The sequence below is a fragment of the Lagenorhynchus albirostris genome, chromosome 9 (assembly GCF_949774975.1).
Source record: "Lagenorhynchus albirostris chromosome 9, mLagAlb1.1, whole genome shotgun sequence".
NCBI classification, from domain to species: Eukaryota; Metazoa; Chordata; class Mammalia; order Artiodactyla; family Delphinidae; genus Lagenorhynchus; species Lagenorhynchus albirostris.
The window spans coordinates 5,674,084-5,699,236 of NC_083103.1; the positions used below are offsets into that span (position 1 = coordinate 5,674,084).

A 25,153-nucleotide genomic window follows, 5' to 3' on the forward strand; every position below is an offset into this window, starting at 1 on the left:
GCAGCCTCGTGGCACTGGTCCTTGTGACGGTCTCCCCAGCCAGACAGAACCCTCCTGCTCCTCCGGGTGCCCAGCAGCAGGGGAACGCGTGCTCACAGCAACCCGCACCGAGGCCCGAGGCCCTGATTTCTGGAGACAAAGGTGATTTGGGGCGAGCAGGGCTCCCCGGAAGCCCCCTCCCTCCTGCCCCAGCTTTATTTTGGTTCTAGAATTATTCCAGTCAGCATACTCGGTCCCCACCACGCCCATCTGGGTGCACAGTCAGCATTTCATGCAGTTAGAGGGAGGGATGGAAGGCGAAGAGAAGGCAGGCGAGTAAATGGTCTGCACAGCAGAGCCACTGGGGTGGAAGGGCGGGGGCCTCTCCCCGGCGGCAGGGGCCCGCCAGCTGCGTGTCCCCGGGCCCTGGGCTGGCCTGGGCCGTGCAGACCTCCTGGCGCCGGCCACACGGTGGGCAGCCCGGCCTCGGGACCGGGCCGCAGCTGTGTCAGGTGGGGAGAGCCACCACGCTGCCTCAGGTCCCGTGACCACCCTGGGCTCCCCGACATCACTGGGGGTAACTGGCTGGGCCTGGGTCTCCGTAGCCCACCAGGTCCAGAGGCAGCCAGCCTGAGGACCTACCTCTCACCTCCCTTCCCCCCATCCCTGTAACCCGGTGGGCCCCCCACCCCTCAGCTGCAAGGGGCGCACAGCGCCTGCTTCTCTGGGGCTGCCTTCGGCGGCTTGGAGCTGCCTCAGTGACACCTAGAAGGCCACGCACGCCTTCCCTCCAAGACTCCTGTGGGTGTGTAACGGTCCAGCCCTTGGCTCCTGGGCAGGACTCCTCTGGGGTGCCATTCGCACAAGCCCTCACCGTTGGGGCTCCGCGGAAGCCACAACCTGCCGGCTCCTTCGCTTGCCCCAAAGCCCCCTCTCTTCCTTACAGGGTTCTCCTGAGGGCTCTCCCCCAATAAACCCCTTGCCTGCGAACCTCGGGGTCTGCTTCTGGAATCAGCCTTGGGCAGCTGGTGTCCTGGGGGTCTGAACCAGGCTCCAGAGCCATCTCCCCCGCTGGCATTCAAGCCTGCCCCCCCAACTCCATCCTGACCCCCTCAACTTCCCCTCACGGTCGCCACTCAGGTCGCCCCTTCCTGCAAGGCCCAGCCCAAGGCCTCGGGCTCCACTGTGTCCTCCCAGGTGCCTGCTGCCCACAGAGGCCTCTCCCATGCCCCTCGGCACTCTGTATTCTGCCGCCCCATTGCCCACCAGCACCCCCCAGAGGCTGAGGCATCTCTCTTCCCCGCAGGGCCTGGCCTGAAGGGACACCAACCAACGCCGCGGAGCCAATGCCTGAACACAAGGACCTGGCTCTGGGACTCTTTGGACCCCTGGGCCTTATAAGGGTTACAGTTCTATTTCATAGAGGATGACCCAGCGTCCCACATGGCCTGAGGGCCACTGATTGGCCTGGTCCCTCAGTCTCTCCTCCTTCCCAGAGAGAGGCCCTTGTGTCCACGGCAGTAGGGTGAGAACTGCGTTTGTGACAGGGATGTTCTTACCCTGCCATGCTGCGGACAGGCCACTGGCCTGAGACACTCAGTTCTTTCCCTGACCCTCGCAGCACAGCTCCCATCTTGTCCCCGCGCTCCCCGGCCCCAGAGCCCTCCCCAGGTCTACGTGGAGGGGCCGCCATCCGCAAAGAGCAGATCACCAGGGCAAGGGGATCTTGTCTTCCCGACGTCCTAGGGGCTGTGCCTTGTTCATGTCACCCCAGCCTGTGCCTTGCACAGCACCTGGCCTCCAAGACTCATGGTCCTTGTGCGTGGCCTCCCAGCAGGGATGGGATGTGGGGAGCTCTGAGAGGCCAAGGCCCCGCCAAGGCCAAGGGACAGGCCTGTTGGAGAGCTCAAAATGGGAGCACAGCGGGCCAATGCCTGGCTGCTCTCCCCGGGCCCTGGCCCAGCCACAGCGGGTCCTCAGTGGGAGAAAACCCTGGGTCCCTAGACATCCAGCCAGGCCTGTTCCTCCACCGCAGCCTGGATAGAGGGACCAAGATGGCTCTTGGGGACTCCACCGGGGGACCCCAGCGTTCAATGGTTCCAGCCAGACTACAGAGAAGGGTGTTGGAGCTGAGTTCACGCCGGGCTCCGGTGCCCACCCGGGCCCTGCCCCGGCTGCTAGTTTCGACGGACAGGGTGCCACATGGACACGGGCCTGCGCAGCGTGGCCAGCATCTGGTTCCAGTGCGTGGTGCCCATGCCACTGGCCGACGGCCCAATGATGACATGGCCTACGTTGTCCCCACGGCCATCACTGCTGCTCTCAGCTACCGTCACACGGAGAGACAGGTCCTGGGGAGGAAGTGACATGGGTGCTAGGGACCAGGGGCAGTGCCGGAGGTCCCCCATGGCCCCCAGGCCCCAGCGGGGTGCCAGGCACGGCCCCGTGAATCCTCACCTCTGACCTGTCTAACCTCACAGCCCAGATGTAAATGCTGGCCTCACCACTTCCTTGCTGCGTGACCTTGGGCAGTGACTTGGGCTCTTCCTACCTCAGTTTCCCCATCTGTAAAATGGTGATAATCATAGTTCCCACCTGTTCTGGGAACGAAATGAGTTAAAAGGTGTAAAGCACCTAGAACAGCGCCTGCACACCATCAGAGCATTATAGATGTCTGTTGTTAATCCTGAGATAATCGTATGCTGGACTCATAACAGGAAGGGAAAGAACTTGCTTGAGATCAAAGTGGTGAAGCTGAGACTGGAACCCAGCCTGACTTCTCTCCTTCCCCTCCCCCCTCCCCCTCCCCTACCCCCACAGCCGGTCCCAAGAAGTGTCTCGCCCTAGGAGGCCGCAGAGTAGGAGTAGTGGCACTAGAACACCCAGGGAAGCAGGGGGCAGACGGGTGGCCTGTCCCATGAGGGTGGCAAGGCAGGACCAACCAGGGATGCTGAGATGTTTTTCTGGATTCCGAACACCCAGAGTGCGGCAGAGTTCTGGGCTTTCAACTTCAGGCCGGCTATCCCAAGAGGGGAGATTAGGGGGTTTCTGTACAGCCCCAGGGCCAAGGGGCAAGTTTTGGCTCAAGGCACAAAAGGACTTTCTCACGTGGTCAGGAATGCCCAAGGATGGAAGGAGGGAGGGAGTGAGGGAAGGTGGTGAGCTCCCCATCCTCTGAGGCATGCAAGCCGGGCCACTTCTGTGGCCCAGGACACATCCTCTGCAGTCCTCCCACCCTTGGCCTGTGATATCTGTGCTGGGAGGGGGTCTCCCTGGGGCACATCGCCTGCTGAAGGCCAGGGGGGTTCTGGGGAGCTCCACAGGGCCTCTGTAGGCAGAACCTCGGGAGATTTAGGGCCAGAGCTCTGGGCGTTGGGTCAGTCCTGGCTCATCCCTCATCCTCTGCAGCTCCCTCCACCGGGAACTGTCTCCCCACAGATCTCAGCTTAGCTACCCCCACCTGCAGAGGCCTCCCCTGACTGCCAAGGTCTGGCATGCTCTTAGTGGATGGGATTGTCTGCAGACTTTCCTGCCTGTCCCTTGTGAGCACCAAGGAAGCAATTCCCATGTCCCCAGCACCCACCAGAGGGCTGGTACCTAGTAGGTGCTCAATACACACTTCTCGACTAGAAAGGTGATGCCTTAAGGCAAACCATCACCCCCTGCAGGAGCTCGGAGGAGATAGACTGGAGGGGATAGAGGGGCCCCCACCCCCTGCGCCAGCCCCCCTCACCTGGAGCACGATGGCTGGCACTGAGAAGATCATGGCTTCATTGAACACTGGGTTAGGGTCGTCCCTCTTCACAGCCGTCTTCTTTTTGCTCATCTTCCTCCCATCCTGCAGCAGGTACACCTTGACGAAGGGGTCTGTGGGCGGGGAGGGGGGTGGGGGTGAGAGCCAGTGCGACACTCACTTGGCATAGACCTGCCCGGTCACAGCGGCTCACCGGCCACTCTCTCCTGCAGTCCTGCCATCAGTCCTTTATTGCGTTCCCATTTTACAGATGAGAAAACTGAGGCTCACGCGCGAGTCAGGAGAAGAGCTGGGCTTTGGACTCCGGCAGCCGGCCCACCAGCCCGCACGAGTGCTCCCCTCACGTGAGGCTCTGGGGAGCTCAGCAGACCCACCAGTTTTCATTCTATAAATGGCCCAAACGCAGATGTCAGCCCCGAGTCACCCAGCGCCTGCTCAGTGGAGCCTGACTCAAGGACATGCAGCTCTGGAATAACGAGTCGCTGCCTGCTCGTCACTTACCACCCACTGGGTGTCCTTGCTGCACCTGCCTGGACCCGGGTCCCCCAGGCTCCCAGTCAGCCTCCTGCAGCCCTCAGTTTTCAGTTACTCGGGGCTGAGGCTCCTGCAGACCTGACGCATCAGGTCCTGCCTGGCACCCCCACCATCTCGGTGGCCCTGGTCCCCGTTTGGGATCTGGGATGCAGTCCAGCCTCTGGGAAACGCCTACCTTGTTTTCATACCAGTGCCCCAGCCTCCTGCTCTCAGACTCCCATCCCTCCCCCACAGGGGCTCCCTGCCAGCCTCTGTGGTTCCCATGTTTCCCCAGCTAGATTAATCTTCCCACTGTGCATGGCTCCTGAGCCCAGCCAAAGCCAGGGGTGGGGGGCCTGGCACTGTGCCCTACACCTGCTGATGCCTCCAGGTGCCCAGGGCTTAGCAGCTGGGCCATGGCTCCCACCTGCCCCACGGAGGAGCCAGGCAGCCAGGAGGGCTTTACCCGCTGTGGTCTTGTCGTTGGTCCAGATGAGATTCTTGGCTTTCACCACGACCACGGTAAGACGCTCGGCCGTTGGGAGGTAGCTGAGGGACAGCAGGATCTCGCCCACAGCGTCGGCGGCCTGGAGGACAGGCGGGTGACTCAGAGGGCTTCTGCCCCTGGACTTGAGGGGCCCAGGGAAAGGCAGAAGCTTCCTTCTCCACTGAGAAGCTGCTGCTCTTGGGGGCCCTTACACCAGGGCACCAGGCTGGTGGGATTGAGAAAGGGACCCCTCTCCCACTCCACAGCGCCATCCCTGCCTTGTACCGGGTATGGGTCCTGCCTTGGAAGGAAGGCCATAGGTTGCCTGTCAGATGCAGCAACAAAATGCAGTTATGTTCCCTCATTCCAGACCAGAGAAAACATTCTCCGGTAGTAGCACTTACAGGTCCAGGTGGACTGGAATTAGTAGATCATTTGCTTAAAAAACAGTGATGCTCCCTAAGCGCTGCTACATTTATGACGGTAAACTGCAGCTTGGCCTCTATCTGAAATAACTCACTTGAGGGCCAGAGGAGTACTTCCCTAACAGAAGCTCTACAGGAGTAGAGCTTCTAAAGGTTTGGTGGTAGGAGCAGTAGAAGGGCTGTAAACAGTGGTCAGGGTGCCTTTCATTTGCATGCAGTAAACTGAGTTTCCTTGAGTGTGGCTCAGCTCTTTCCCTAATCTCCTAAAGATGTTGGTGTTCAGGCTGTTGTGAGGACAGTGGATTCCCTCCTCTGAAGTGTACATATGGCGCTGTCCTCAGGCACAGGCAGGTGGGCAGGCTTACCTTGTTCTGGTCCTGTAGGTAGAGCCAGCCGCCGAAGGGCTGCAGCGGGAGGTCGAGCACAGAAAGCTTCAGCTCCACCACCCCTGTGCTCACATTCCGCTCATCTTCATCGATGCCAAACACGGAAAACCGCAGGCTCTTCTCCTCCAGGGCTGCAGGGTCCAGGGGGATGGAGAACTTCTCGTCGAAGAAGATGGAGTAGGCGTTCCTCTGGATCTGCAGAGAGAAAGAGCAGTGGAAGGAGGTCCAAAGCTGGGGAGGAGGTGGCAGCCGGATGCCTGCGAGGCCATGGCAGGGAGTGAGCACTGGATGGGGTGTCTGGAGACCTGGGCTAGCGTCTTGGCTCTGCTGTCCCCACACTGCAGTGCCAATCCTTCCTTTGGTGTCTCAGCCCTGATGATATAAAAGCCCCCTGTCCTCTTCTCAGTGGTGGCCAATCTAGTGGCCTGGCATTCGAAGCTTCCACAAGCTGACCCCAACTAATTCCCATCCTCAGTGCCCATGGGTCCACAGAACCCTTGCAATGTGCCGGCTGAGCTGGCCATCTTTCTTGCACGTGTTCAAGTCCAGCCCTGGGCCAGGCATGCAGTGAGTAGGGATAACTGTCTGTGAAGTTGAGAGTCACTGATGTCTCATCCCGCATGGGGCCTGGCCTAGGACTCTCTGAACGTTATGGGGTGGATGGACCGATGGAGTGACGAGGCAAGGCTGGGCAGACTCTGTTTCTAAGCCTAGTCCTGCCTGGTGGGCGCCACTGGCCTCTTCTCAGGAAGCCGTGGGTGGGCCCTCTGGGAAGGTGCACTTGTGGGCACGGATCCTCCTTCTGTGGGGGGCTGCTTTGGTCACTGCCTGGCGATATTTTAAGAGAGGAGATCTCATCCCTGGCACCTCGCCTGATGCCAGGGGGCTGCCCAACCTGGGGGCAGCCACCCACTCACTGGGATTGGCTGGGCTGTGATGCTAAGAAGCCTGCATTCTTGGGAGTAAATCTGTCGGTACCTCCAGATGCCCTGAGCTGCACTCTTCGGTCACTGTCTGGGCTGGAAAAGCCTCTTCTTACCCTGCGCTCTGAAGGCTACATCCCCTACCCAATCACCTGCTTGAGAACCAAGGGCGACCCTTCCTTCCTGGGATAAAGCCCACCTCCTGATCCTGACCCTGACATTCAGGCTTTTCACGATCTTTGGCCCTAAATTCCTTCCTCTGGCCAAATTAGCCCCTTGACTGTCCCCTGCCCATAGGAGTGTAGGCTCCCTGACGATCCATTCTCTGTACGTTGCACTTTATGAGCACGTGGAGACCCCTGGGGTGGAGTCCTGGATCTCCTGCTCACTTGCTGGGGTTGTCGTGGGCAAAGCACTTTCCTGAGCCTCAGTTTCCTCATCTGTAAGATGCCCTCAATCCATCCCCCATCACTGGGGCTAATGAGAGGGTCGCAGATGCGTTGGGCTCTGTGAACCAGGTTCTCAGCATACATCAGGCCGTGGTGGCTGCTGTCAACGTGCTGCCTCGAGGGGTGTGTCCAGAACCGCCCAGGTCCTCCAGGCAGCTGAGGCCGCGGGCAGCGTGGATCTGGGCTCAACAGGAACACCTCATGGTCCTGACAGACGACAATCCACTGAGCGCTTACCAAGGACTGGGCTAAGGATTTTGCGTTTCCTGAAGCACTATGATGCTCACTTGACAGATGGGAAAACTGAGTCGCAGAGTGCTTAAGGGACTCACCCAAAGTCACACTTCTAGGAAGTAGGGAACCAGGATTTGAACCCAGGCAATCAGGCTCCAGGGTCCTGCGCCTAACCACCCACTGGGCTGCCTCTCTGAAGCTGGCCTCGCCTTCTCGGCCCTACGTACGCCCTGGTGGTTGGTTCTAGACCCTCCTAGGGTGAGGGGGGCAGGGTGGGGCAGGAGAGGAATGACAGTCTCCACCTCTGAGGGGCAGCCAATTTCAGCACAGGAAACAGGACTGGACACGGGTGGGTCTCTGAGGAGCCAGAGCCACTTGGCCGCAGGATCCTCCTGCCCTGGTCACAGCCCGTGCTGGGCTGACCTCGACCGCTGGTGCTGGGCAGCAGGGTGTCTCACGTAGACCTCTCTCTCTCTCAGCAAGGGGGGCGGATCATGGAGGGGTATCCTGGGGGATGTGCTGGGTCCCTCTCCTTGCCCCTCCCGGCTTATTCTGCACCCTCCCCCCTGCTTTCGGCCCCAGGGGCTGACCTCCATGGGCTGCATCAACAGGCTCCCTAGGCCTCTGGCTTCCGGTGGGGTCAGCCAGTAGGGGTCACTGGAGGGAAACCAGAGGTCGGAGGGAGGTCGGGGTGCTTATTCCTCCAGGTCCTTCTCGGCAGGATCGCTGCGAGCAGACGGCGCCTCTTGACCAAAGGGCACAGCGCCTATCAAGGTGGCCCTCTGCATACACTGGTCTTTAGGTAACCTCGCGTTCCCCTCTTCCCCTCAGGCCAGGGTACCACGCCATCCCTGAGGTCGCCCCCCACACAGCATTATAACAGTCCTGTTATTAAGCTGTCCCCAAATTAGCCAACGTGAGCTTGTCATCCCTTCCCTGCCAGGTCCCCAAGTTGACACAATTGACAAATGGACAATTACCACACACTGGATTCATGTGGCAGGACTGCTGAGAACTGCACACAATGGGAGCCTGCAGGTGGAGGCCCCAGACTCCCAGTTCTGTCCTCCCTATAGCCAGCACCCTCCGCTCTGGGATCAGCATCCAAATCTGCTCTCTAGCACCCTCCTCAGATTCTGCCTGGCCCTGCACCCCTGCCTGCCTGGGCAGGACTCCTGAGAGCCCGGGGCACACGGCTGCCCCGCCCTCCCAGCCCCCACTTACCCGGGAAATGCCCACGATCTGCTCATCCGGCAGCAGGCTGACGCGCATGAAGCAGGACTCGAAGCTGGCTTCCTCCCGCTCCAGGAGGTCCTTGCCCTGCAGCACAGCCACGTGGAGGGTGTGGGAGGCGGCATCGTAGTCCATGCTCACCTCCACCTGGCCCAGCGTGAAGTCCTGCCCGAAGGTGTTGCTCACGGAGGAGATGGAGTTCAGGGAGTCGGCTGACTGGGATTTTCGGAGGGTCCCGTAGGGGGCCAGGTCCAGCTCACGGCCCATCAGCTCCAGGGGTCCCAGCTCGCTGATGCTCTCAAAGGTGTCCTCAATGCTGAGGCTGCCTTTGCGACTGGGTGGCCCCCTACTGCTGGCCCGCTGGGCATTCCAGGCAGGCACTCTCTGGGGGTGAGAAAAAGGGACATGGGAGCATCGAAAGGGCAATAGGCATGGTCTTGAAGAGACAGCAAAGAGATACGGTAAGCCCTGTTCATGCAAGGCACCTCCAAGTTCCCCTTTCGCAAAAACAGGGCATGCCTTAGTTAGGAAGGTCCTTCTTTATTGTTATTTCATGTCAGTTTTCTCTCCCTAACCAGAAGGTAAGAGAGCTTTTTCTCAAAATGTTTATTTATATGGACTGAGTTTCATACATAAAGATGTTCACTGCAGTGATGTTTATAAAAAGGAAAAATAGTTAGCAATCTAAGTGTCCAGCAGAAGGGGAACGGGTAAGAAAACTAGAGTACAGATACTCAATACATGACAGAGCAGCCTCAAAGGAAGTTTACAAAAATGTCTACCACATGAGGAAGTTTTCAAGTTGGATAACACTAACTCTAATATTCAAATTTTTCTTTTCTCTCAATTGACCTTGGGATTTGAGAAAACAAAAACCTTTGTACTGTAAGCATCTCCCATGTTGGTACATAATCTTCATTACCATAATTTTTAATGGTCCCCTTAATTTGCCATTGAGTGGATCGCCATAGTTTATTTTACTATTCCCCTACAGTTGGACATTTATATTGTTTTTAATTTTTCACAAATATAAACAATGCAGCATTGAATAGATTTCCTTTTTTTTTTTGGCCGCACTGCGCGGCATGCAGGATCCTAGCTCCCCAACTAGGGAACGAACCCGTGCCCCCTGCAGTGGAAGTGCAGAGTCTTAACCACTGGACCTCCTGGTAAGCCCCTTGAATAGCTTTCTTAAAATCTTGACTTAGAGGACATAGTCCCCTTTTTTTTTTTTTAAATCTATTTTATTTATTTTTTATTTTTGGCTGTGTTGGGTCTTCGTTGCTGTGCACAGGCTTTCTCTAGTTGCTGCGAGTGGGGGTTACTCTTTGTTGTGGTGTGTGGGCTTCTCATCGCGGTGGCTTCTCTTGTAGAGCATGGGCTTTAGGCATGTGGCTTCAGTCGTTGTGGCACATGGGCTCAGTAGTTGTGGCTCTCGGGCTCTAGAGCACAGGCAGTAGTTGTGGCGCACGGGCTTAGTTGTTCCACGGCACGTGGGATCTTCCCAGACTGGGGATCGAACCCGTGTCCCCTGCATTGGCAGGCGGATTCTTAACCACTGTGCCACCAGGGAAGTCCTGAGGACATAGTCCTTTTGAAAGCTTTTGATACGTGTTTCCAAAATGCTCTTTGGAAAAGTTGTTCCAATTTACAGTCCCTCCAACTGAGCGTGAGATAATTCCTTCCAAAACCCCAAATGAGCGAGCATGTGGGACCTTTATCTGGTAACAGATTCTGGCTATGCTCTCTGGAACTCTACGTGATGTTAGAAAAATTTTCTGCCAATGTTAAGTGATGAAGCATTTAGCAATATATAGAGAGCCCTAAAAATGTTTATACTCCCTGATACAGTAGTTTCACATCTGGGCATTCATTCAAAGTACGTAATCCCAAATGAAGACAAAGTTTTACACGTAAACCATTTACTGCATTATTTATAGTGGCATTTAGTAAACCATGGCACATACACAAAAAGGAATCTTAGGCAGCCATTAAAATAATGTTTACAATCAACAATATGAGAAAGTGCTTCCGTTTTACGTGAGATGAAAAGGGTAAGGTATAAAATTCTCTGTAGAGATGACACCCATTGTGTAAAAACTATGCATGGAAAAAAGACCGGGGGGAGGGGCCTAGATTTAAAATATTGGAAAGAAATAAATCAAAATGTTAATAGTTTGAAGACAATTCACAGTTGCTTGCCTCTGGGTGGTGACATTTGGGGAGGTTTTTCTTCTTATTTTTATTTTCCTGTAATTTTCACAGGATGGTGTTTTAAATTGAAAGCATTCATTCATTCGCCAAGTATTCATGGATTACCTAGCACTGGGCTATGTTGGAATGTGGAGGAGGACAAGGGTCCCTGTTCTCAGGAGGAAATTAACCAGGAGGGAGTGAAGGGGGGAGGGAGTGGGGGCCAATCCTGAGAGTGGACGGTTGGGGCATGGGGTGTGCAGTCTAGTGTGCACCCATGAAAACAGAAGCCTCACCTTCTGCTGGGCCTCTGCGTAGTTCTTACCATACTTCTGCTGAAGGTACCTGTAGTCGTAGTTTGGGAACGGGGAGGGGCTGGGGAAGCTCCCCGACGTCCAGAGCTTCCACAGGCTCACAGCTGCAATTCCCAGCAGTGCCAGGGCCCCGGCAGCATAGACACCCACTTCCCAGTCAGGGGGGCTCTTGATGACTGCAAGGCAAGAGCAGAGCAGTCTCTCGTTAATGGGCACTAGGACCCCTCAGTTGTTACACATTCCCACCCAGTGAGCCTGTAGTTCAGCACTGATTTGCTTATTCATTGAAAAAATATTTATTGAGTGTCTACTATGTCAGGTTCTGTGCTGGGTGCTGGGGATCCAGTGTTGAACAAGCTATACACCCTCCGATATCTGCTTTTAGCTCCTTTCCACAAAAACATACATTACTATCAGGAGCGACCCTTGGGTAGAGCAGATGAAGAGCTGTGAACAATGGTTAAATATTCCTTAGGCTTTAAACAGGTAGGGTTTTTTTTTAATTAATTAATTTTATTTTTGGCTGCACTGGGTCTTTGTTGCTGCACAGGGGCTTTTCTCTAGTTGAGGTGAGCAGGGGCTACTCTTCGTTGCAGTGCACAGGCTTCTCATTGCGGTGGCTTCTCTTGTTGCAGAGCACGGGCTCTAGGCACGCGGGCTCAGTAGTTGTGGCTCACGGGCTTAGTTGCTCTGCGGCATGTGGGATCTTCCCGGACTAGGGTTCGAACCCATGTCCCTTGCTTTGGCAGGCGGATTCTTAACCACTGTGCCACCAGGGAAGCCCCAGATGGGGTTTTTCTTGCCTCTTTGAGTTCTCTCTACCTTCAGAGGACTTCTGCTTCCAGATAATCAATGCAGCCTGTTGGGATCTGAGGAAAGTGGAAGGGAACTTGGGGGAGAAAAAGAAATGACCCCCTTTTTGCCTCAGACCTCATCTAAAACAATCCAGTGTCCATCAATTGATGAACGGGAAAATAAAATGTAGTACATCATACAATGGAATATTATTCAGCAATAAAAAGGAATGAAATGATACACGTTATAATGTGGATGAACCTTGAAAACATCAAGCTAAGTGAAAGAAGCCAGTGCCCCAAGACCATATGTTGTATGATTCTATTTCTATGAAATAGAATCTGTACAGACCGAAAGTAGATTAGTGATTGTCAGGGGATGCCAGGGGTTGGAGGGAGTAGGGGGAAATGTGGAGTATGGGGTTTATTTTTGGGGTGATGAATATATTCTAAAAGTTGATTGTGCTGACGGTTGCACAATATACTGAAGCCCACTGAATTGTACGCTTTAAGCGAGTGAACTTATGGCATGTGAGTTTTATCTTGATAAAGCTGTTACCAAAAACCAAACAAACAAAAAACTCAGCCAGAAGTGAGAGGTGGCTGTAGGCTGGGCGGGGCTTGGGGACAAATCCAGATGCTCAAATGCGTTCTGCCCACGGATGTTTTAATAACCTCACTTATCTGAGCCTCACTGTCCCCAAACAGTAATTAGCTACCCCCTCAACTGTGTTGGGTAAGTCCTCACCTAGCACAGAGCTTGGCCCACGGCAGAACCATAAATGTTAAGTCACTCTTCTGGGAAACCTGGCTCTGCATTCCCAAAAGAAGCCAATGAGACAGTAGGATTCGTTTTGCAGAAGATCGCACTGTTGGCAAATATAATTCTCTAAACCATTCTCAGTGTTGCCTCTATACTCGATTCAAATGGGGAAACTGAGACACACAAGAACTTGCCCAAGGTCACAGAGCCAAGAAGGGGTGGCCCTGGGATCCCAACACTGGCGGCCAGATTCCAGAGCAAGCAGGGGTAAAAACCACTGCCCCACCCGGCCTCCACCCAGCACGGTTCCCTAGCAGCAGGGCGGAGAGATGTGAGGAGGGTGTTTCAGGGCGGAGATTTCTCATCACACAGCCACCGAGCACCTACTGTGTGTGAGCACCCTGCGGCGCGGGTCAGCCCCAGGCCCAGTCCCCGCCCTTAATAAGTGGCTCATAGTCTAGTGGGTGGGGTGGGCAGATAAATAGACAAAAGAGGGATGGGGGTCGTGATGAGAACAGCCCAGGAGGGCTTCCCAAAGAGAGATGCCTAAGCTGGGATATGCAGGAGTAGCGAGAAGTGTGCCGGCCAAGGCGCCAGGCACCAGGAGCTTACGGAAGGAAGAGGAGGGCGTGCAAAGCTCAGAGCGTTCAGAGCACCCAGTGAGAGAGAGGGAAGGGGGCATTTGGGGATGGAGGGGCCACTGCCACTGCTCCCCAAAGCCTGCGTAGGGAGGAATCATCCAGCAATGGGAGGCCCCAGCCGGGCCCTGCTCTGCTGAGCCCAGCCAGCTCCAGCCAGAAGCTACCATACTTGCTCACCCCAGAGAAGGGCAGGTCCCAGCCTTCAGCCCTGGCATTTACGCAGCACTTAGCACCCTACGAGTTCCCTACCTCCACTTTCTAGAGGAGAACTGAGGCGGATAGCAGTTAAAGAACACATCTGTTGGGTTGGCCAAAAAGTTCGTTCGGGTTTTCGGGCGCAGCTTCTAAACACACCCGAACGAACTTTTTGGCCACCCCAATATTTATGGGCTCAAGGCCACAGGGGTGAGAAATGGAAAGCGTGGTGCAGGTGCTTTGGCTCCCTGAGGCCACCTCACCTCCCTGGCTCCAGTCTCCTCATCCAGAAAGAGGAGATGACACCAAAAACATCCCCATCCAGTGGTTCTACCCCAAAAGAATTGATTCTAAGGGAAAAATCCCAACAAGTTTTATGTCTGGAGTGAGTCATCGAGTCTGTATTTATAACAGCAGAAATCTGGAAGCAGCCGGAGGGTCTGAGCAAGGGTGCCGGTGGTGCTGCCTCAGGAGGGGTTGTCACTGGGCTTTGAGAATGGCAGTTGAGGTCATCAGGATGTCACCGTGGCAATGCAGAGAATCATTTCAGGCATTGTTAAGAGGGAAAAAAAACCAAAAAACAATCCCCAACATGGTATAAGCACGTGATTTTGATGTAAAACTCACGCAGAGTATGGGCAAGGGCTGGGCGGACCAGGGAGGGATGGGAGGAGCCAGAGATGCGGATGGAGGGACAGCGAGCAAACCTGTTTACTCCTGACTTCTGTTGCGAGAATGTAATTTGTGGGATAAATAAAACCATAACAAAGAGCTACCGGGGGCCCAGGGCCAAGACCTGGCCAGGCTCTCAGGAAGTCCTGGGAGTCCAGCGAATAGGGGATGGATGGGAACGTACCTGGTGCCTGGAGAGTGAAGTGCATGTGCGGGGGGGTTCCCACCTAGACACACACACAGCCCCAGCCAGCTCACAGGGGCTTGGGTGCTGCCAGGGGGCAGGCCAGGGCCCGGGCACAGCGTCTACATAGGCGATGGGCACAGCAAAGTGGCAAAGCAGCACCAGGCTCCCCTGAGAGTGAGGATCCGGGGGCTGAGGGCCTGAAGCCAGCACCCTGGCTGGCATGAAAGGGGGGCCAGGGCCAGGGACACGAAAGGAAAAACCCCAGCAAGCTGACATGAAATGATGACAGTTAATGCTCATTTATTTACTCATTTTATTGCGTACCAACCTCTGGAAGGTATGAGAAGAATTCCCCAGGGAAGTGAGGTCTGAGCTGAGACCAGAAATGAGGAAGGAGGAATCTTAGTAATAATGGTTCCCTTACTATTTTCCATTCGCCAGGCTCTGTTCCAAACACTTCATGTATACTAACCCACTGAGTCCTCAGAACCACCCTGTGAGGAAGGTTCTATTATTATCCCCATTTTACAGACGATGAAGCTGAGAGATAGAGGAGCTATTTGCTGCCAGACAATCTGGCTCCAGATCTGTGCTCAAAATCTCCACACCAGTCTCAAGGCCTTAGCCAGGCAGAGGCAGTTCCCAAGGGAAGGGAACAGTATGTGCAAAGGCCCGGAGGTCGGAGACAGCTGTGTTCAAACTGTTGGGCACTTCACACATGTTAGCTCGTTGAATCTTCCCAGCAGTCCCTGAGGCAGGCCGCATTGCCCCCATTTTATGGATGAGTAAGTGGAGGCTCAGAGAGGTTTCATCACTTACTGATGGCCACGCCAGGGCCTGGACAAAGACCTGTGAGCCTGCAGATGAAAAGTGAAAATTCCTGGCTGGGAGTTGGAAAAGGTGGTTCCCCCTTGTACGTCCTTCAGCTCAGCCCTGGGCTGGCTGGGGTCTGAGCTAGGGGAGGAGCTGGAGTGATGGGGAGCACCGGCCTGGGAGTCAGGATACCTGGGCCCATGTCCTGACCCTGTTACTTACTTAGTCACTGTCCCTTTCCTTTGCTGAGCCTGCCTTCTCCCATCTGTAAATGGGGAGGGGAACGTAAGGAGAAAAGATGGCGAGGGTACTTCAGTTCTGACACCATCCATCGTCAGCTGGAGTGTGTCTGGTGTCTTGAGGCCGGTCCCAAGCTCAGTGCCTGCAGGGGCACACATGAGGAGAAGGTGGGAACTGCCATCCCTGGACTGGGCAACCTCTGAGTTTAATGTCCTGTGGATCTAACATCGACCTTCCTGGGTTTCCTCACCTTTGGCTCCAGGAATGGCCCCAGGGGAGTGGATTCCGCATGACAGGCTCGACCTTAGGGAGTAGCAGCACATGGGCCTCCTGGGCGATCCCCTCAAGTCCTTCCACCGGAGCAGAAAGACGAAGAGACCTCAGACTGGCCCCAACCCGGCGTCCCCAAGGCTGTGTGATCTTGGGCAACTCACTGACAGTCCTTACCAGTAAAACAGGGCCGTGACTGGTGTCCCACTGACATCCCCCACCCCAGGCCCGGTGGGAGGGTCCTGTGAGATGGCACGTTTGCCGCGGGGACTCACCGCTCAGGTGGTATTCTGCCACGTCCACAGCCATGACGCCCACCGCAGGGGCTGAGACTGGAAGGGAGAGGAGAGTCAGTGGAGGGGGCTTCAGAGGGTCATCAACCCCACCCCCCGCTATGGCCCAGGTGCCCATCATCCAGCTCACACTCAGGTGGAGGGGGCCTGGGCAAAAGTAGTGTTTTTTTAATTCTTTCATTTTTAGTTTTTGGATGTGCTGCGTGGCATGCAGGATCTTAGTTACCCGACCAAGGATCGAACCTGGGCCCTCCGCAGTGGAAGTGCGGAGTCCTAACCACTGGACCGTCAGGAAAGTCCCTAAAATAGCATTTTAAAAAAATGGTGTTTAAAGCTCTTTTCAAGCACTCGAGACCTTATTTCAGCGTTGCCAAACACAAAAACACAAGACACCCAGTGAAACGTGAATTTTGGATTCGTTTTTAGTAGAAGTATGTCCAAATATCGCATGGGACATGCTTATACTGAAATATTATCCACTGTTTATCTGAAGCTCAAAAGTTGCTGGCATCCCGTATTTGTACTTGCTAAATCTGGCAACCCTGCTTCACTTCCGTCCTACCAACAACAGGCTGACCAGCAGCAACTCTGTTACTCCTTAGAGTGGCCCCTCAGGGTGTTCCCTAAGGCTGACTTCAAATGCTTTTGTTTAAATTGGACCCGAAATGCTGCATTTCTACAATATTCTATTATCAGTTCTTTCTCTGCTTGGGATGGTTTCCTCCCCACCCTCCGCTCCCAAGTTTTATGAACCACTGAAGGTTTGAAGGTTTAAGTTGTTCTAGAAAGGTCTAGAAGCTCATACAAGCCATCATCTGCCCAGGCAACTGCTTACAGTTTTATTATTTTTGTTGCTAAGAAGTAAACTGGCTCCCAGACATGTTCTAAATGGGGTGGGGGGTTGAAAAAGAGAGGCTAGGAAGAGCTGTATGGATCTCAGCTCAAGGGACACGGAGGACAGGATGGCCCCCACGCTAACCTCTGCATTCCCTCGCGGTTCAGAGAGGTGGTTATAAACAGGTAAGATGGGGTACACGGGGCGGTGGCGGGGGAGACCTGCAGAGTGTCCGTCCACCCAAGGGCAACTGCTTTTCTGTTCCCGCGGGAATGCCAACCCAGCCTGGCTGGATCTTCTGAAAAGCCAGATACCGGTATTTTTTAACATGCAGTTCCTTGATTTTTAAATGTTGCAACCAACTCACAAAAAATGTAAACACTACTGGGTAGAGAGGAAAAGGGTCCTGGGTGGCGGCTAGCCTGTTTGCAACTCCTCGAAGGATTGTGTGGGCTCCCTTTGGGACTGGGGTCAAATCAGGGGGTGAGCATTTTCTAGAATCCTGGGGTTCTCCCCAGTTTGTAGCTCTGGAGTCAAGAAGCTGGGGTGCCTTGATCCAGACAGGGTTATCCGGCACATGTGGGAGTGCCGTAGGTCCCAGGACAGGAGGCCTCGAGAAGCAGGGCGGAACAGGGCCCTGGGGCAAAGCCCTGCCAGGTGCACAGACAGCTCCTTGCTCCCAGCTCCCCTGATGATGCCCCCACTCCCACAGTGAGATGTGGGTTGTCATGGTGATGGGAGGGAGGCGCTAACCTGGACCGGCTTCACCCATGACAATTCAAGTGGAAGCTCATTGCTGGGACCTGCTGAGATCATGATAAGTACCTTGCTAAGCACCCCTTACACCCAAGCCCTAAGCACTTTGCATGTATATTACCTCATATATTACCTACCTCTAACAGCCCCTTGAGGTAGGTGCTATTACTATCTCTGGTTTGTGGAAGAGAGTCATGAGGCAAGGAGGTAAGGTCATTTGCCCCAGGCTACACAGCTAAGAAACTGTTCAACCCAGGCCACTGGTTCCACGCTCCCTAACCCCTGTGCCTTACTGCGGGGGGGTGGGGTGGGGGGGCGGCATATGGGTTCAAAAGTTGCCTGAGAACCCGCAGGCCAAATTAGGCACTGTGTACAAGCCCAAGGTGGCCCTACTTCGTGGCAGAAGGGAGGCTGGATACACCAAAACACACATGTTAACATGAACACACATGTCCCAGTCTGCCTCTGCCTTGCTGGGAATCTGATCATGCCATCAGCTTTCTTTCCTGTTTCTCTAGCACAGGCTGACTTCCTGCACGGGGACAGCCCATGCCAGCAGCACACTAGAGTGGGTGGGCTGGGTACACCCCTGTGGCAAGTTCCTGTGGCTGGGGACAGAACCCCATACCTGCTGTATCAGACCTCTGGCTGTCGAGGGGCCCCCATGTATCAGACCTCTGGCTGTCGAGGGGCCCCCATGTATCAGACCTCTGGCTGTCGAGGGGCCCCCATCTCTCCAAGGCTGGTCCAGCTCAGATCCCAGACTCCCACACTGCCCACCTTTCCCCCTCCCCTCATCACAACACCCTGGGAGCTGTGCTTTCAGTGAAGGTGTGAATGACTCTAGGCTCACCCAGGCCAGAAGGTCCCGCAGATGTGCCCTGGGAACGGGAGAAGCCAAAGCACATCTGCCTGAGAGGAGGGAAGAGAGAACTTGGGGGAGATGTCGAGGTTCCTGGGATGGGGCGGCAGCCTGAGCACAGCTCTGAACCCCAGATCTGTCCCCTCTGTAAAATGGGGCTTAAGATGGCCTTATCAGGGTGTCAGGAGGGAGGAATGAGAAGTGCAGTGGGGCTTTTTGGCAAATCTTAGCTGCTGTGCTTCCTCGCCTGGCAATGGTCCGAAAGGCCCCTGAACCCCTACTTTGAGCAGTGGAATTGTGTGGGCAGCACTGCCAGCCTGCAGATGTGTTATATTTGTCTTAAAGTGAGTTACCAACATTTAAAAATTGGGAAATTTCCCATTAAAAAATGAATTTCTTAAAAAAAAAAAAAAGGATAGATTTCCAGCTTCCCGTTAAAAGTAAGATTTGGGAACAGTGGGTCTGTATACCCTGCCACCCCCACCCCCCACCCCCAACAGCCAGAGCTGGAGCTGAGTAGGCTCTGTCCCTCAGACGGGGCATCTGCTCTTCCAGCCTGGCACCTCCTACCCTTCCATTCACTTCCAGAACCTGCTGGCCCCTGGAAGCATCTCTATTCATGAGCCTGGTAAGCAGGCTTTTGGATGAGCTAGGGGAGGTTCAGAAAGGTTAAGTGACTTGCCCAAAGCCGCACAGCCAGCAGTGGTAGAGCTGGGCCTGCCACCCCATCCAGCACCTCTTCTATTAGTAGCCACAGCCCCTGTGCAAAGGACTTCATGTACGTCTTCCCCATGGCCTTGCCCAAGACCCCTAGGGGGCAAATCCTGTTATTATCCCCACTCCACAGAGGAGGAAAGTGAGGCTCAGGGAAGGGCAGTGAATTTGCCCAGGGTCACCCAGCCAGTAAGCGGAGAGCTGAGACCGAGCCAGATCTGGCTCTGCAGCAAGCGCCCTTCTTAACGGCTTTACTTACTATCCCTGAGACCCCCTGACTCCATCTCACCCAGTACTGACAACCTCCGCAGACTCCCACTGGCAGCCTGGAGGTTTGCCAGGTAGAGGGGCTGCAGCTTCAGCTTGGAACAGGACGCCGACAAGGCACATCCGAGGCCAGGGCAGCCTCTGACCAGAGCTTCCCTGCATTTCTGACCCACAGGAAACGGGGCACAGCAGGGGTGGGTCAGAGCTGCCCCAAACCTTCATCTGAGCCCCTTCCTGGCACCCTTCCTCACTCCATCTATTCATTCTGGCCCCAAACCCCCAAACTCTAAATTGCATGGGGCTTGTTCATTGAAAACAGCTCTGGGTTCCAATGCTGGCTTAACCATACCTACCCGGCAATACGTACCTATTGCTGTAAGAATTAGACATAATTCATGCTAAATGCCTAGTGTAGTGCCTGGCTCGTAGTGTGAACACGATATAGACCTGATGACTGAATGGATAAACGGATCCCCCTTTTACAGATTAGGAAGGCAGGGATGGAGTCACTCGGCATATGAGTAGCAAGACTGGGACTGACTCCCGGGTACAATGCATCTGGGCCTGGGCTCTTGGCCACCATGCCACCTCCTGACCAGGCCTTTCGGGGGTGGAGATGGGTGGGAGGAACTGCCACGGGCCTTACTGGAATCTGACCACAGTCGAGGCCTCCTCCTGGGCTTATCAAGAAATGGCTTTCCAGGAATTTGGTGACTCTGCGGCGGAGAGGGTCCCCACGTCTCTGCTCCCCCTCACCCCGTTTCCTTGCTTAGTGTCCCCATGTCACATCTCTGGCTAGCATGCTTTTGGCTCTCCCTTCCCTCACCCTGAGGCCAGCAGGCAATGGGAAGGATCAGGGGGTGGTACAGGGGAGCCCTCGACCTTCCAGGCTGGGAGTCTCTTTAAGAGCGTTAGCTTTGAGATCCTTTTCAAGTGCTCCCACTTCCTGGAATAACCACATCCTGCTACCATCCCCCCAAAAGCCCACAAAAACCACAGTACGGACTGGCGAGGATGGTGGTAGCTGGCATTAACGGGGCACCTACTATGTGCTGAGCACTGTACCAAGGACTCCCCAGGTGTTATTTCGGCAAATCCTCCCTGCTGCCCTCTGAGGGGGCTGATACTCTTCCCATTGTACTGGTAAGAAAACTGAGGTGCAGGAAAACACTTGCCCATAGTCACCAGAGCAGACAAGAGGCAGAGTCCAAGGTTGAACCCCAGGCTGGGAGCCCCCTCTCTCCCAAGCTGTTTGGAAAGGCTTCAGATTTCAGGGTGGGGAGGCCAGGGGCTTGGGTCTTGACCCTTCTCCAGACTGGCTGTGTTAATTTGGGTGAGTCTCCTGCCCTCTCTGAGCCTCAGTTTCCCCATTTCTAGTAGGATGCATAGCTCCTGCCGCTCTCCAAACCTGTCACCCACCCCCTGGCTCAGGGAAGAGGCTAACATTCCAGGGTGCAGGTTTCCCAGGCTCTTTGTGGGGGAGGGTGGCCTCACTGGCTGAGGAGGGGGCGCCCAGTCCCTCTGCAGCCCATGAAAGAGGGGTCACTAGGAGGGCGTGCTCAGGGCTCCTCCACCCACAGGCCTGGCTCCAGGTCCCCATGTTTGGACACAGTTCCCCCTTCTTCAGCCCAAATCTACAGCCCCAAGGCCCTGGGATGAGCAAGCTTCCTCTCCCAAAGAGCAGTGGCATCAAAGGTTGGCAGGGAGACCCTGGAAAGCTCCCACCCGTGCTGGTGACACCAGACAGAGGCTGAGGATCCTCTTGGCCTCCCAGGGCTTCCTGGCAATGGGGTGCGACATGGGGCATTTCCTGAAAACCCAGCACCCATGCTGCGGTAACCCCCAGGATACATGGGGACCGGAGTGTGGGGGGCTGACCCGGGAGCCGAGAAGAGGGTGTGAGGCGGGGCCGGGAAAGTGAGGACAATCAGGGCGCTGTGTGTGTGAGGGGCGTGCGTGCAGCGCGGGCGCCGGGGAGGCGTGTAAATGGCCGGGTGAGCCGCGTGTCTGCACACGCGGGGCGGGCGTGCGGGGCACGATGCGATGCGCAGTGCATGGAGTGGCAGGGCCGGGGAAGGGCGCCCGGCGTGCGGTGTGCCGGGATTGCGTGTGCAAGCGCGGCGCGGGTGTGCAGACGAGAGGGGAGCTTGGAACCCGGGGGTCCCCGGCGCTGGGAGGGGCACTGCGTGCATCTGCGCGAAGGGCGCGTACTCACCCCGGCTCCGCGGAGGGGCCGCCGCTCCAGCTCCGGCTCCGGTTTGGGCTCCGGCTCCGGCTTGGGCTCCGGCTCCCGGCCGGCCTCCCGCAGCGCGCACGCACCGGCGCCAAGCCCGGCCGTAGCCGGCGGAGCCAAGCCTGCAGTGTCTCCCCGCGCCCGCCTGGGAGGAGCGCGGCGCGGTCCGGGGGCTCGGCCGGGCCGGAGCGGCAGTCGCGAGCTGCGCCGCAGTCCGGGCACGCTCCCAGGAGCCCGCCGCGCGCTCCCTCGCGCTCGCCCGCCCGCTCCCTCTTTAAAGTGACAAACCCGACCGCGGTCTCCGCTCCCGGGAGTTGCGCGGCGCTTCCGGGGTCTAAGCCGAAGATCCCCAAGCGCTCCCCGGATCCCAGGGGGTCGTCCGAGGCAGAAGCCAGCCCCTCACTCCCTGGCCCAGGATGAGTGGGGATGGGGGATGGGAACGTGCTCACCGCGAACTTCGAGAGGCTGGCGGAGCACTGGGCACGGAGTCAGCAGGCTTGGGTTCTAGCCCCAGCTGCCGCACCCCGGGTTATCCTGTTCCCCTGTTAGGCCTCAGTTTATTTTTCTGTAAAACGGGCTGGATACTGTGCACCCCCTAGGAACCGATCAGGAAACAGGAGGCGGGAGGTTTCCGCTTCTCTGAATGGTAGGCCGACATCCTCTCAGTCAATCCCCACAATGACTTAATGGTGTTAGTGGTCACTCCGTTTTCTTTTTACAGGAGGAAACAGGTTCAGAGAGGTGAAATGACCTTCCCAAGGTCACAGAGCCAAGGGTCAGAGCCAAGACTTGAACCTAGGTCTATGTGACTTTAAAGCCCATACTCTTAACCACTTAGGGGTCCTGCTTTCTCTCAAAAGGAATGAATGAATCATTCACGAGATATGACGCCCCCGCTGGATGCTAGGCACAGTGCCAGGTGTGGGCGATCTTCCATCTTCCGGGAACAGGGGGACAAGTCCCTCCCTGCCCGCGCAGTCTGGCAGGGAGGCACGCACGCATTAAGAGGGGCTGGGGTGTGCGGGGGGGAAGGTGCCACATGCTGTGGGCTCAGTTACCAGGAGAGCAGGCTTGGTGGGTACCTGGGGGGGGGCTTCTGAGGGGATCTGTAGGATCTGGGGTGGGGTGGGAAGAGGGGAGAGGATCTCAGGTGGGGAGCAAGTGTGCTAAGGCAGCAGTAGTTTCTGGATCATCTACCCTCTGGGATTTCGGGGCTGAAAGCAACCTGCGGGCACTGCCCTCTCAGTAGGAGCTGGGTCTGTGCTGGCCTTGTTGGTGGGAGGGGGCATCCTTGGTCTAGAAAGCAGGACCCTGGGGAGCCAAGGATTCAGTTTCACTCTCGTCCACAGGGGACACCCTTTTTTCAGTTCATTTTATGGATTCCGAAGAAAAAGGAGAGAAAGGTCATTAATTATGCCCCTTTGAAGGGGGGGGTGGAGCTGGGCACTGGGCCATGGGCTCTCATTGCCATTTCTCATCTAAGTTAATCTTCATAGCCAGCCAGGTGCAGTTTGGAATGACCGAGCCCATTTTCCACATGAGGACACTGAGGCATGAAGGGTTCCCGGTTCAGGAGGGAGCATTGAAATTAGACACACCATCAGCACATAAAATGGCACACTGATACTGGCTTCTGTTGGAGCAGTAAAAAGGTGAGGTTGATCAACAACAAAAAACCAAATAATTCAATTGAAAAATGGGTGGAAGACTTTAATAGACATTTCTCCGAAGAAGACACACAGATGGCCAGTAGACACATGAAGAGATGCTCAACACCACTAATTATTAAAGAAATGCAAATCAGAACTATAATGAGGGACCAGCTCACATGGGTCAGAATGGCCATCATTAAAAAGTCTACAAATAACAAATGCTGGAGAGGGTGTGGAGAAAAGGGAACCTTCCTACACTGTTGGTGGGAATGTAAGTTGGTGCAGCCACTATAGAGAACTGTTCCTCGGAAAACTAAAAATAGAACTACCATATGATCCAGCAATCCCACTCCTGAGCATATACCCCGACAAAACTGTAATTCAAAAATATACATGTACCCCTATGTTCATAGCAGCACTATTTACAATAGCCAAGACATGGAAACAACCTAAATGCCCATCAACATATGAATGGATAAAGAAGATGTGGTACATATATACAATGGAATACTACTCAGCTATAAAAAAACTGAAATAATGCTATTTGCAGCAACATGGATGCAACTAGAGATTATCATTTTAAGGGAAATAAGTCAGAAAGAGAAAGACAAATACCATATGATATCACTTATATGTATAATCTGAAATATGGCACAAATGAACCTATCTAAAAAACAGAAACAGACTCACAGACATAGAGAACAGGCTTGTGGTTCCCAAGGGGGAGGGAGGGAGGGAGAAGGAGGGACTGGGAGTTTGGGGTTAGTAAATGCAAACTATTACATTTAGAATGGATAAACAACAAGGTCCTACTGTAAGCACAGGGAAATATATCCAATCTCTTGGGATAAACCATAATAGAAAAGAATATAAAAAAATGTATATATGTGTATAACTGAGTCACTTTGCTGTGCAGCAGAAATTAGCACAACATTGTAAATCAGCTATACTTCAATTAGAAAAAAAAAAAAAAGGTGAAGTTGAGGCTGTTCTGCTTCTGGTGTCAGCCCAGTGGACTGATGTGGGAACTGGAGTCTGGAGTGAGCTTGAAAGGAGGTCTTGCCAATTTCATGTAATAACCCTTCAGTGACCAGAAAAGCATATGTATGTGTGCCAAAGACAGGAATTACAAGTGCCTATCCACAGGAGAGTATGTAAATGCATAGCGGTACAGTCACAATGGCACACGGTGCAACAAAGAGGAGAAAAGAGCTACCACCACCTGCAACAGGTGGATGAATCTTGCTTGTAAAGTTGAATGAAAGAAACCGGCCACAAAAGACCACATGGTGTATGATTCCATTTATAGAAAGTTCAAAAAGCAGGCAGAACTACTCTCTGCTGTTAAAAGTCATCATGGCGGTTACCATGCGGTGGTGACTGTGAGGGGCCTGAGGGGGATTCTGGGATGCTGTTCATGTTCTGGTTTTGATCCCAGTGCAGGGTCCCCCCCACCCCTCCCCCCAGCTCTGTTTTGTGTGTGCGTGTGTTTGAAAATTTGCAGCACTGCACACTTATGATTTGTATACTTTTCTACATGTGCGATACACTTCAATACCACTTACAGAAACACACAAAAACCTTGTGTGGCTGCCCACTGCACTGGAAAAAAGCCAAACTCCTTTCTGTGGTTTACAAGGGCCTGCTGGCCTCTCTGACATGCCATGCCGTCCTCACCCACCAATCTCCTGCCTGTCAGCCTTCTGGTGTTCCCAACACCTGCCAAGCTGTTTTCCTCCTCAGGGATTCTCACTCGCTGGTCTCTGCCTGGAAGGTGCTTTCCCTGTTCTTGCCAAGACCGCTCCCTTCATCCTCTGCACATCACCCTAAAGAAGTCACCTCTTCCGAGAGACCCTCCTGACGACCCCACCTAGAGTCCTCCACCCACAGCATGCTGTTTGTTTCCTACAGAACACTAGCCATAATCTGCAATTATTTTATTTGTTTACAGTTCATTTTCTGCCTCTGCCAGGAGACTGATAATCACAAACACACGGCACACTTACCGTGTGCCAAGCGATATTCAAGCATCGTATTAAGGCATTGAATCTTCACCCCAACTCCATGGGGGGATAC

The 25,153-nt window shown here is 54.7% G+C and overlaps 1 protein-coding gene across 6 annotated transcripts; it reads right to left on the reverse strand.

The window, feature by feature from the left end:
- Window positions 1-141: 141 nt before the first annotated feature.
- SYT12 (synaptotagmin 12) lies at window positions 142-21,624 on the reverse strand. 6 transcript variants are annotated; one of them, XM_060158435.1, is made up of 9 exons: window positions 21,408-21,489; window positions 15,741-15,797; window positions 15,178-15,337; window positions 10,873-11,066; window positions 8,375-8,767; window positions 5,524-5,739; window positions 4,713-4,833; window positions 3,713-3,846; window positions 142-2,330 (listed from the first exon to the last, which is right to left on the reverse strand). In XM_060158435.1, the coding sequence occupies exons 5-9, from the start codon at window positions 8,648-8,650 to the stop codon at window positions 2,157-2,159; spliced, it is 921 nt and encodes a 306-aa protein (XP_060014418.1). In that variant the 5' UTR covers window positions 8,651-8,767; window positions 10,873-11,066; window positions 15,178-15,337; window positions 15,741-15,797; window positions 21,408-21,489; the 3' UTR covers window positions 142-2,156. The 6 variants fall into 6 exon arrangements, with proteins under 6 accessions (XP_060014418.1, XP_060014420.1, XP_060014421.1 ...); XM_060158437.1 differs by having other exon boundaries at window positions 15,178-15,220; window positions 21,408-21,476; XM_060158438.1 differs by lacking the exon at window positions 15,178-15,337 and having other exon boundaries at window positions 21,408-21,624.
- Between the last annotated feature and the right edge of the window lie 3,529 nt (window positions 21,625-25,153).